Source organism: Palaemon carinicauda, chromosome 11, assembly GCF_036898095.1.
Source record: "Palaemon carinicauda isolate YSFRI2023 chromosome 11, ASM3689809v2, whole genome shotgun sequence".
NCBI classification, from domain to species: Eukaryota; Metazoa; Arthropoda; class Malacostraca; order Decapoda; family Palaemonidae; genus Palaemon; species Palaemon carinicauda.
The window spans coordinates 77,422,866-77,435,928 of NC_090735.1; the positions used below are offsets into that span (position 1 = coordinate 77,422,866).

The 13,063-nt window shown below is 36.1% G+C and overlaps 1 protein-coding gene across 1 annotated transcript; it reads right to left on the reverse strand.

Annotated features, from left to right (window-relative positions):
- Window positions 1-323: 323 nt before the first annotated feature.
- Window positions 324-10,585, reverse strand: LOC137650074 (3',5'-cyclic-AMP phosphodiesterase-like; the record flags this gene model as incomplete). The annotated part of the gene is made up of 6 exons (XM_068383137.1): window positions 324-5,527; window positions 5,707-5,889; window positions 6,009-6,386; window positions 6,710-6,874; window positions 7,095-7,193; window positions 10,235-10,585. Coding segments are annotated over 6 exons (1,494 nt in total), but the record flags the coding sequence as incomplete, so codon positions are not given.
- Between the last annotated feature and the right edge of the window lie 2,478 nt (window positions 10,586-13,063).

The following is a 13,063-nucleotide window of genomic DNA, read 5'->3' on the forward strand; positions in this document are numbered from 1 at the left end:
ACGTTTTTACTGATCTTAAAATATCTTTATTTTGCACTCATTACTTAATATATAGTTTATTTCCTTTCTTCACAGGGCTGATTTTCCCGTAGGACTTGTAGCAGTCTGATTTTTCAACTGAGGTTGTAGCTTAAATTTTAGCCAATAAAAGAGATGCTATAAAAAATATTAAAAATCTCAAAACTGAAGTAACCGTTTAAAAAAAATAATACTGTATGAGGGTTGGACCATAAAGCTAACTCTTGGGACCTATTTTGGTTGTACCACAGCTATAACCATATGCATCTATTAAAATGTAATTCTCAAAGGCGAAAGAAAAACCATTTTTTATTCAAAAAGTTTATTTTATTAAATAATTCTAGCTATTATACATAAAATTATATAATTTATACGGATTTCATATTACCCATATATACATAGGCACAACAGACTGTACAGATGACTAAAGTATACCAGGTTGCAAGGTTGAAATGTGCTTGATTTCTAACAGCATATTGATGCAGCCACAGTGTCGGAGGGCACTATAGACCCACAGGGTCTTGGACACGGGGAAGAGAAGAAAAATATTATTAATATTATTATTATTACATGTAGCCTGTTGCATCAAAATACTCTCCAAAGGGGGCGTGTTAACTCTCTTTCTAACGGTAAGAAATGAAATTTTTAGTCTGAAAAAAAAAGAAAAAATGGCGAGAGTTGGTGTTTTTTCTCTTTTGTCATGAACCAAATACTGACGAAAGGATGGTGTTATTATTGGAGTTCCACGCGTTTCACTAAGAACAAGAGGGCTTCTTTCTAAAAAATAGAATATCATTATCAACGGTCATCATTATACCATTCAGAAAAGAAGTATAGCATTTCCTGGCCCAATGGACGAAGATTGCAATGCGACCGTCCATATGGGCTGGTAACAGCAGCAGCGGTAGCAAATAGTAACAGTCGTAGTAGCATCCACTACTCACGGGAGTGGATGAAGGGGTAGGGAGGGGTTAGGGGGAAGGAGGTTCATCCGTCAGTACCTTTTTAACTGTCCCTTTTAAAAATCTCTACTTCAGTCACAAGACTGAGACGTAAATAGAGAAATGTGGGAACATGAACACAAATCAAATGATAAAAGTCACCAAACCTAAAAAATAACCAGGTGTTTTTTTTTTTATTAAAATACAAAATTATGACACGAGAAATCACGACTCATTTCAACCACAATTATTTTCTTGTAAGAATTAAAAAAGGGCAAACATTGGACATAAATTTTTTAAAATTTATATATGTATATATATATTTACATAGAATTTGAAAAATATAATCTGAATATCAATAACACAACCTAAAAGTGATCATGATACAACAAGAATCCGAACAATTGTTTTTTTTTTCTGCTGTTGTAAGTTGTATTTGCTTTGTATTCTTGTTGATCTCTCTAAGGAGATTGAAAAATAGTGTCTCAAAGAAGCATATAAACTCGAGTCTTCGTGCAATAAAGGCTTGAAAAAATAACAAATTTAGCTCAATAGAATTCCAACAATTCCATAATTTACCAACAGTCTGATGACGAAGTACATTCAACACAGAGAAAAAGAAGATAGCTTTTGAGCTTAAATGATGAATTTGAAAAAGGTTAAAAAGAGGCCGTGGATACTATCCCAAATCATCAAATATCCTATGGGGGTATTTCTTTAAACCAACTTAGAATAACAACAATTTAAACAAACTAAATAACATTTGATATTATGGGCATAACATGTTCTATGGAGTATATCAAGGCCACCCAAAAATTATGAACATAATTCCATTAAAAAATCTGATAAATGAAGCTTGAATTATTGGAGAGTATAATATGCTTCGGTAAGGCATCGAATCAAAATACTTAAAAGGTATATATTTGTATAAATGTGTGTGTAAACATTAGCACACATACACCCATATATAAATGATATATGTGTGTATGGGTAAAACGCATGTTTTCACATACATATATATACATACATATTGAAAACAACCTTGGAATAAAACAAAATGATAAAATTTGCGCACACAGTAATGATCACATACAGTATTTTACACTGTTGAAAACGTACATATACATATTTCTTAATAATTTTGACATAGAAGTGTGAAGTATTTGACATTGAAAAAATATCTAATCTCTGTGTATTAAAAACTACATATAATGTATATTTATGCATATACATAATTACTGTATATATACACATATACATACACATACATATTAAATAATATAAGTAAATAAATTCTCTCTTACATCGAAGGGAAATTGAGAAAGTCTGGACTCTAGACACAAAAATATACTGACCAAGACCGATGGGTAAAATTGCTATACAGTATAGTAATGAATTGCTCCTTTTTGCGCTTAACTGCTAAAAACTGCAGCACTACTCAAGAATGCTCGAAATAGGTTATTAAAAGATGAAACGTTATACGCAATGTTTTCTTTCACTTCTGCATATTCTAGCAAACATCACAATTAAAACAAAAACGAGACAGCACTTTCTTCTTCTTCTTTTTATAGAAAAATATCCTTAATAAATATAATGACATGAGTTTGAAAACATTTTGACCTGAATGTGAATACTCAAATGAGTACACAAAGTAAGTTCAAATCACGAGTGAATGTGTTGCGGGAAATGATTCAAATTAACCAGGGGGCTGAGTTAGGCTTCTATATCTATTTTATATATATATATATATATATATATATATATATATATATATATATATATATATATATACAGTGGATATCGCCCGTTTCGTACATATACATCTTCGGACAGAAAGAGAAATAGAGATGATAGTGAAGGGATCCATTCATAAAATTCCTATCTGGATGAATTTCGTCTTTTTGTCATTTTTAATTTTATCTTTTTTTTTTTAGGTTTTCTTCTAGGGGAGAAAATGAATAAAATCTAAGTCTCAGCGAGATTACATAGGGAAGTCTGAGGAAAGAAACACATATTTGTAATATAGTTATCGTCTTCATAAAAATAATGTATGTATATATCTATATATCCATTTGACTGTATTCACTTAGGAGAATCCATATCTACGAGGAAATACATTACAAAGAATTCTAAATTCCAAACAGACGTTTCGGTTACGAAGGTTTATTTCCGTTTTCTTGTAAGACCGCAAGACATGAGCTGATGAGTAAAGTTCTACTGCATATTTTCACTTTGAGAATACCACAGAGACGAATAAATTAATATGTAAGCAAAAACTAAGTGGATATCTCTTTTTTGAAAATGTCAAAAATCTCTTAAAATAAGACGAAAATTCTTTTTCCTTCAAAAGTCGGCCTATATGACACTTCTCAGGTTAAGTACGAGAAACATCCGCTAAACTAAATAACGTTTCCCCTTGCACCGGCGTCAACGTCTTAGACTTCTCCTGGCGTAAGGGGGATTGTGGGGGGGGGGGGTAAAGGGAGCGATTGAAGGGTAAAAGGGAGGGTGGGTTTGGGGAGGGAAAGGTATTATTACATCATCACTTTATAAGCTGGGCTATGCAACACATACACTATAGGCACACTTCTGTGACCATAGCCTGAATATCACACACATCAGGTTCCTCAAAATAAAAGTTTATCGAATATATCTGTATATACAACATATATACAGGATATATATAGATGTATATATGTACTGTACATTTACAATCCTCTCTCGGAGCGTTACAGGTCACAGTCATTATCAACATCACCATTATCACCACCACTACACAATCTTCATGATCATCATTGGGAGTGTTCTGCAATATTCACGCTATGCTTCAAGAATTTAGCCGATGACCTGACATGAAGCAGCTGATGGAGTACAACATACTATGCTCTCAATACTCGTGTGTTATGGGAAAAGACTACGATTCTACCTAATTTAAAAACTTCATTTAAAAACAATATGCAAATTTGTCCAACATCTATGACAGTGTCAAAATAAGCCATTTAAAAAGATTAAAAAACTTGAAATTCTTATAACATTGCAAAAAAAATAAAACACTAGTTTATCAGCCCTGCAAGATATTGGCACAACCAGAAATTACAAATCAACGGTTGAAGTTTGAACAGCAGCTTTTTATTTTCTCCAAAACAGAATTTTATCTCTTCCAGAAACTTCAATTATCATTTGTAATGACTGATACTGTCTGATAGGATCCGCTGCCCATATGTTATACTCTCGCTTCTTAACATCACCTCACAGGTAACCAATTAAAGAAGAAGAAGAGGTAAATAAAAAAAAAAATGCCGCCACACGATTGTAGTCTTCCAGTTACCACAGACCACTGAAAACGAACCTGAAGCAATAAATTATCTTTGGCTTCTTTTATTTGTTATTATCATTTATTATTAGCTTATCTGCTTTGGAAACTAAGAGCAGGGAACCCCATCAGGCACCTGATTGAAAAAAAACAAAAACAAATGACAGAGCAAGTAATTACTAATGCCTTACACGCTCAAAAAACCCATGACATAAGCACCATGGAGAAGAAGTTTTGTGCCCTTTAGCAGTCCCTCCATCTGATATGTACCACAGTCCTCACGCAAGAACAATTGATTTCCCAAACTTGTGCTTTTTTGCTTTTAGCTGTGATAAACAAAATTCACGTCATGAAGGTCCGTATTTAATAAGAACAATTTGGCACTGTTCACTGTTGTGACCCTACAACTCAACTACAAGAAAATATTATTATTAATCACACACTTAGGCAAGGTTGGGTCGGCTGAGGCTGGGCAACGGCACAGTCTTGGGAACTCAGGCTAACCCAGGCGGACATCCCTGAACCTGCAGGGTGTGCGCACTATGGACACGTGGCAAAACGCACACTTTCTCGCTCTTTCGCTCACTCGTTCTCTCTTTCTCTCGCTCGCTCTTTCTCTCGACGTCGACCCACACTGAAGTTGCACTCACAAAACACCCGAGTGTCAGCACAACATAATATATTCTTCACTAGGTAGACGCTCTGTTTCTGGAGAATAATACCAGATTTATTCCAGAGTATCAACCTGGCATTTTAAGAAAAAATCTCAGGAGATGAGGTACGAAGGTAAAAGTTATTTAAAGATCAGGCCACTAGCACGGAGGATGGGAAGAGGCAAATGAAATACTTTTCCCACCTCCTGTAGGGTTGGTCACTTGAGGTGAAGCCACCTCATCACTTTGCGTTTAAGTTTATTACAGTAGGAGGCTACCAATGGTCACATTGTAGGGTCATCACCAGGAGCATCTCCTGGCGGTGCACGTACACCTCCACTTCCTTCGTCTTCGAGTGTAAACTGGATCTGAATTCGCTCTGCTGCAGCACATAGTTCTCCTTCAGGCTGATCTAAAGAGTCTTCCCCCTGACAGTCCTCCTCTTTTAAATCATTGGAGGACGAAGATGGAGAAAGAGGAATCATTCGCTGGTACCAGTCTCTATTCTCTTCTAAGGTGTCAAGGATATCCTGTGCGTCTGGATGAACAAGATCTGCCCACGTTTCCCATAGTGGATGAACAATGTAATCAATAAAGCCAACCTAAAAAAAAAAGGACGTTCAATAAGTTATCAGTTATACTTTCCACCAGATCAAGCTAGTTTTGCTCACTGTTTAATGTTACATTATTTTGGATGATTAAATTTACCATTCATACGTTACTGATTAAGAAAATGAGAAAAAAGATAAAAATATCACCCAATTAATAACTTCAAGCTTACCTGTGACTTTTCAATTGTGGCTGAATGCCTATCACACATGGGGGAAATGTCCATGCCCTGTTCTCTCTCCCGGTCACCCTGTTGGAAGAATTCCTCCATTATAGAGGACACCCAGTTCTTATACAGCTCCAGTGGCTTGGTGGGGTTACTTAGATCTGCACAGTGCACCATATTTTGTAGCACCTGAAATTCGAGGAAAATTAACCATTGGTAGTCATAAGGAATATCTAAAATTTAGGATACCAAAACAGCAGAGGCAATTCATATTCAACATTAAGACAGCATGTGAGTCATAATTTTACCTGTATCCTGTCAGTGTAGTTATCGAGGAGTAAAACTCCAGACCCCGCAACCTTCTTGGTTTCAACCATAGTCTTGAGATCCGCTAACAGACTCATGTGTTTACTCATGTCTGTGGCCAGCACCATATCAATCACCATCTTTCGCAGCGTCTGCCTCTGTTTCTTAGACAGGTTCGCGAAAATATCACAATCCTGATTCTGCAACAACTTGAAGGCAACAGCCAAATGGTGATTCTCAAGTACTGATTCATCATTGTACATAAGGGCAAGTTCTGAAGAAGAGTTTATCAGGTACTGGTTGGTGAGGCCAGGGTGATCTACATCGTGAATGGCAGCTGCAAAAATGGCTGCCAGGATTTCCAAGTTTGTGAAAACTGACTGTAAAGAAAAAAAAAAAACAAGAAGAGGAGTAAGTAAAAGGAGATTTACAAAATCCAAATCTAATTTTATAATTCTTAAATTTTCATATCTTCGTGGTCAAACATATTGCACAATGAATAACACAATAACCTAATCTCATAAAAAATACTTTTATACAGTACATTTTCAGAACCCACGGTTTCCATCTCAAGGCAGAAATTGAAAGAGCTACAAGAAACTGTTTACTGTTCAGTTTTGCAAAGCCACGAGGAAGTATGCTCTCTTGCAGACACTATCCATTCAAAGCAGTTATTTCGTGAAGATTTGCAAGTACAACATACCTCTAGGGCAGGTGAATTGAGGAGGACATGGGTGGACTGCGTGACGTCAGCAGCATGTAAGGAATTGTGGTAAGGAACGTCCTTCAAATAGTGGTCTTCCAGTGTCATCATGAAAGTTATGAAAGTCTTGGGCGGAATTTTAAACGTCTTCAGTAAGTCACGTTCCTGAAAAAGCAGCCAGTGTTAAAAATTAAGTACAATATATAACTTACATGATATTTGTATATAATAAAATTAAACACAATCAGAGGAGATATACGATTTTGCTATTCATAAAACATCTAAAGTACTAATGAGAATTCAATCTCAAATACACGATTTAAATTTGTGCATTTCACAAAAATATTCAAAATAAGTATTATAGCCAATGGAAGAGTATACTAACCACGAATATTGTGTAGGTTACGGTTGTCAAAGGCTTCCTGTTGGACAGTTCCGATATCCTGTAGATATCTATTCCCCATTTGTCTACATCCTCTAAGATCTGTAAAAAAAAAGAACATGATCATAGTTGGGGTAACCTTTAAGGGCTTGTACTAACAATAACTTGCAAAAATGTTACTATTTGAATTTCTACATAAAGTTTTAGTGTTCTATATACCAGTTGCTTAGAATATAGCTTCCACAAAAGCAAAGTTACGCCAGTATATATATATATATATATATATATATATATATATATATATATATATATATATATATATATATATATATATATATATATATATATATATATATATATATATGTTTCATGCACATTATGTTGTTAGTTTCTGAGACATGCCTTCAAATCAATGATGCTAACTTCTGTTGAGAGAGAGAGAGAGAGAGAGAGAGAGAGAGAGAGAGAGAGAGAGAGAGAGAGAGAGAGAGAGAGAGAGAGAGAGAGAGAGAGAGAGGGGGGGGGTAGTTCTTCATAAAACAAAACAAATTAATTGTGGTAAAAACATTAATCCAAATTTACATCAACTTCTTTACTTGGATGTATATTTGAAAGAAAAGAGCTCAAGCCAAAGCGGCTAGCAAAATCTTAACGCTTTATCTGGGCTCTGCTGCAGATGCTAGACTATGTAATGCTATTTATTAATATAAACCAACTTTCTGAAAGTTGCTAAGAAAGGAATGGCTTTTTAGATAAAGGCCAAATACAAAACTAGTAGTGTGTGTCTTTTCTTCTTAAATATCGTTTTTTGGATGCAGACGTATGAATTAAAAAAATTAATACTCCAATTGACTCCTTCGAACAAAGTCCTATAAAACTGAAGTTGGTTCAATAAGAGAAAGATTCATGAATAATGAATTAAGATAAAATAGTATAATTAAATGACATATGCCCTGAGACGCAAATCGTATAAAAACGATATATTGGATGCAAAAGTGATCAAGGAATAAAGGCCTATAAAGTTAAATGATATTTATAATACACATAAAGCAAGAGGCAAAATCGTATATAATAAAAACAACTCGTCTGGGGGAAATGAACGGAACCTGATTTTGAATAGTTATCAGAATAAAGGGAAGGAAAGTGACAATCTTCAGAGAGAGAGAGAGAGAGAGAGAGAGAGAGAGAGAGAGAGAGAGAGAGAGAACATAAGAGAGAAAAAGTGTAGTACAGAATAAGATTGCAGCCGTATTGATGCTGCTGCTGCACGCCGTGACATTGTTCGAACTCGTGAGACCAACCACAGTGCATTGTGAAATCAATCGGTAGCATTTGTCTGACGTTAGCAACTTCCAAAGTCATGCTAATCTAATAATCCGAGTCTGTTCATAACCTTCACCGAATATCACGTTCTTTTTTCCTCGTTTACCTTGTTCCCTTTAACAAGGCTCCTTAATGTTAAGAACATTAATCATATATATATAATATGGTATATATAAAAGAGATTTTCAAGTGAAATCTTTATATTGACAGAATCATATCCTTCATGATATCTTATTATAATTCAGGCTAAACTGAATAAATAAAAACAAAGATCTGACCGTATTGTCATTAATAGTGGGAGGTCAAAAATATTATTACAGAAATTCTTCTTAGAAATATACGGTGAATTATCTAAATAATATGAAAAGGGGTCAAAAGTAAATCATATTGATATTTCATAACAATAAAGGGAAATGATTTTAAGTGCCTCACAAACTAAGAAATAAAAAAAACTCAATAATTTGCAATAATATGTTATCTTTAAGTAAATTAGACTAGAAGTAATACGACTTTGGACGTTGCTATTGCCTTGAAATAAGACCGAATGGCTAAGTCTGTACAGGTTACCAATTGTGCTCTACTAAAGTCTTGCATCAAGTCTAACAATAGTACCTAGTACTGTTTGTCACTGCCAAGACTGATCATATCATAACAAGCAAGTTGATGAGACTGAAGGTACATTGAAGAACATAATTCAGTTGACTTGAGGAAAAATATATCTGACTTGATCAGTCTAAGGAAAAAATATCTGACTTGTTCAGTCAAGGAAAAAATATCTGACTTAATCAGTCAAGGAATGAAATGTGGCACTACTCTAAAACTGTTATAGTGACTTGTTAGTCCAGTCACTGCTATGTATACGTGAGTCTGCATTTGTTTGTGTACACAGTCAAATGTACACAGACATAAACACAAACCAGTGGGAAAATTCTAGCGGATCAAATTACCTCTTCGCATATTTCATCCAGCTGCTCAAAACAAACAAAATTTTATCATTTCATATGTTTGGATAAACTCAATTTTATTGATCAATATCTTCTGATGAGCACAGAACATAAAAAAAGACTAATTTTCTGGTTGGCCCATAAGGTGAGATTGGGCCGACCAGGTTAACTGTATCTTCCAAATGCTGACATGAAGGTTACATAATATCATGATTTCAATATTCACAAGTACCGTGCTCTTAGTCAGGCTGGAACACGTATTGCCATGAATAGGGGTCATGCATGGGAAATCTGTATGAGGAGTTTAGGATATGATTACGCTGGTAATGAATATAAATGGAAAATAATAGATTAGGGGATGAACTATATTCATATCCATCTCCGGAAAAATAAATAGAATTTAACTCAAAATAATAATAATTAAAGGTGTTATTGAACGTTTTATGTAATTACTAGAGAACACCAAATTCTTGAGGTTGACAGAATGGAATGCACGCAATATTTTTTTGCGTTGTTTTTCATTTATTATATAAAACAGATTAGGAAAGGATTTCCGTAAGGTTATACATATTGTATTTGATTTTAAAAAAGATAATTTAGGAAGTCTGCTTTTAATTAAGGGGCTATTTTACAACCATTATCTTGAAACAGCACAAGGGAGATCCATAAATGTTTCTTAAGGCAGTTATTACTTTATAAAGAGTACTTTTCCCTCTAGGCGGTATTATTTAATTTTTTTTTTTACGTTTAGAACATTGAAGGAGTATTCTTTGAGGTACTCTTCCCTCCAATCGGTATCATTTTACAACGATTAAAATAGATTGAAGGAGAGCAGTCTTTTAAACATCAAGAGTTTACAATCACCAATTCTATTACCTTCCCGAGTTCCTCTTCATGCAACGTGTCGATGCCGTACTTCGGAAGGTGGTCGCCCGAGAAGGAGTTGGCGTGAAGCAGAGGCTTCTTCACCCCCTGGATCATCGACATGGACACCTCTCGCTGAGAGGGTACGCAAGTACCGAGGGAGGAGCCGGCCACCGAGGTGGGCACGGCATGATGTATGGCCGGGGGCATCGACTGACCCGCTGGTGCCACCGACGACGTTAGGGCTGACGATGCTGCTGCGGAGAGGACTCTGTCTTTCTTCTTAATCCTGTCGCCGTCGTCTACACGTAGGCTGGGGATGTCCAATTCTTGCTGTTGGTCTGTTGGAGAAGAAGGTATGGATTTATTTCATTGCCTGTTTGTGTGTGTGTGAGAGAGAGAGAGAGAGAGAGAGAGAGAGAGAGAGAGAGAGAGAGAGAGAGAGAGAGAGAGAGAGATTTTGAAAAACTCCTGGCATATATCGAAAAATAAAATAAAATAAAACAGCTCTTAGGCACAAAACTGGGCTCAAATCGAGAGGGATCAGATTGTTAAAATGCGGTTTCTGGGGTTGAAAGCTAGTCCATTCAATTAAATAAGTTAAGGAAACATCTATTACAATGGTGGCACCATTATACAGAAAAATCAATATTAAATAAGTCGTGTGTGAGAGAGAGAGAGAGAGAGAGAGAGAGAGAGAGAGAGAGAGAGAGAGAGAGAGAGAGAGAGAGAGAGAGAGAGAGATGGGCAATGGAAGGAGTGGAGTTCCGTAAAAAAAAAAAAAAAAAACGAAAAGAAAAGTAAAGTATGGCGTCATAGACGGCGCTGTAAGCTCATTGGCTGTCTGACTGACGTCATCGTTTTCCTTACTTGCTATTGGTGGATAGGGCGTGGGAGAAGGAAGGATAGGTCAATACCTCCCAAAACAAATACCCATCGAAAAACGAAATAGTTGGTGATTATTCATTTCTACAAATAGTCAAAAGTAATATCTAGATTGAAGTAAGCATCACTTAAACATCTTATATGATTATATTCTAATTATTGCACGAGAGAGAGAGAGGAGAGAGGAGAGATGAGAGAGAGAGAGAGAGAGAGAGAGAGAGAGAGAGAGAGAGAGATTCTCTCCACCAGAGGGTAATGTAATGACGCAAGGTCATTAAATGAATGTGAATGACTTGTTAATAAAATATTTTCGTAATAAGTGATGGCAAAACCAGTTACACGGAGCCATTCCTCCCACACCTTCATCACGCCCACACCACCCATCTCCCGCCCAAACCCTCTAACGGTAACTCCTTTCCAGAGAACAGCCAACATCATCAAAAGTCTCTCTCTCTCTCTCTCTCTCTCCTCTCTCTCTCTCTCTCTCTCTCTCTCTCTCTCTCTCTCTCTCATACTTAATATCAACCATACTTTTGGCTCATTGGTGCAGTACTCCAATAACGTTTTCTAGGCTCATGAACGATCTTGACCTTCGAATTACCAGTTCAACCTTCTGTTAATGGGTATCAGAAACACACACACAAACACACACACACACACACACACACACACACACACATATATATATATATATTATATATATATATATATATATATATATATATATATATATATATATATATACTTCTGGTATTCTACAATGCATTGCTGAAGCACTGAAATTTTTTTCCCATCGGCCGTAAAGCTGGAGGACCTGGTAAGGGGGGTGGCTACATAACAACTGCATATAAGAAGTGGGAGAGAGGGAGGGAGGGGGTGGGTGGTTAAAGAGGAATGGGGGGTATTTAAAGAGATGTTGGCGACAGATGTAGAAGTGGTGAGGGTGTTATGAAATGGGCAATGTGCCAGACTAGTGATGTCGTCTCAGATACATGAGAACCTTCTTTTCTCTTTTCTCCCATGAAACCTCTTTCCCATCACTGTCAAATTAGGAGAAAAACAGAGACGTCATATAATTTTTGGTCACACGATCACCTGGGAATTGTATCCGTGCACTGATTTTTGTTAGTTTTCATTGTATTCGAAAATGTAAATTTTAGTTATAGATCTCAGTCTTTCTCAAAATTAATTGTATGTTATGGCAAACGCTGATACCTCTAAAAATAGTCATTTCACGGAATAAACAAGTTAAGAGTTGAAAAACAACTGAAAACCCGTCGGGGGCATTTTTAATTGTTCTCTCGTGTCTATAAAGTAATGCACTACTTTGAAAAAGATGACGTTATCATCATAATCCTCCCCAGGTCGCAGTTATAAACATTATCATCACCAGGACTGTTATAATCATCATCATCATCATCACCAGGTCTCAGTTATAATCATCACAACCATCACCTGGTGTCAGTTATAATCATCACCACCCAGGTCTCGGTTATAATCATCATCACCATCACCCGGTCTCATTTATAATCATCATCACCCGTCTCATTTATAATCATCATCATTACTAGGTCTCAGTTATAATCATCATCTTCACCACTGTCCTCGATAAATGACAGAACTAGGTATAATCTGTTGGCATATTTCCTCGGAGACACTTCTTGAACACAGAAGACAAAAGCACTTCCATCCTACATGCCCATCAACCCAATTGCAAAGTACGTTACGGATCTTCCAGATTCCCCAATAAAGATTTATTCGATGCGTCAATGGATCTGTTACGAATTAGTGACACCATTTTGTCAGGCGTTCGAGAAATATGGAAGAAAGAAATGATGCCCGAATTCCGAAATGTTGGGAGATTTAGCGCATGATGACAAAGATTGCTCACACGTTTAAACACGTGTGTGCTGACGCATATTCTGCGAGAGAGAGAGAGAGAGAGAGAGAGAGAGA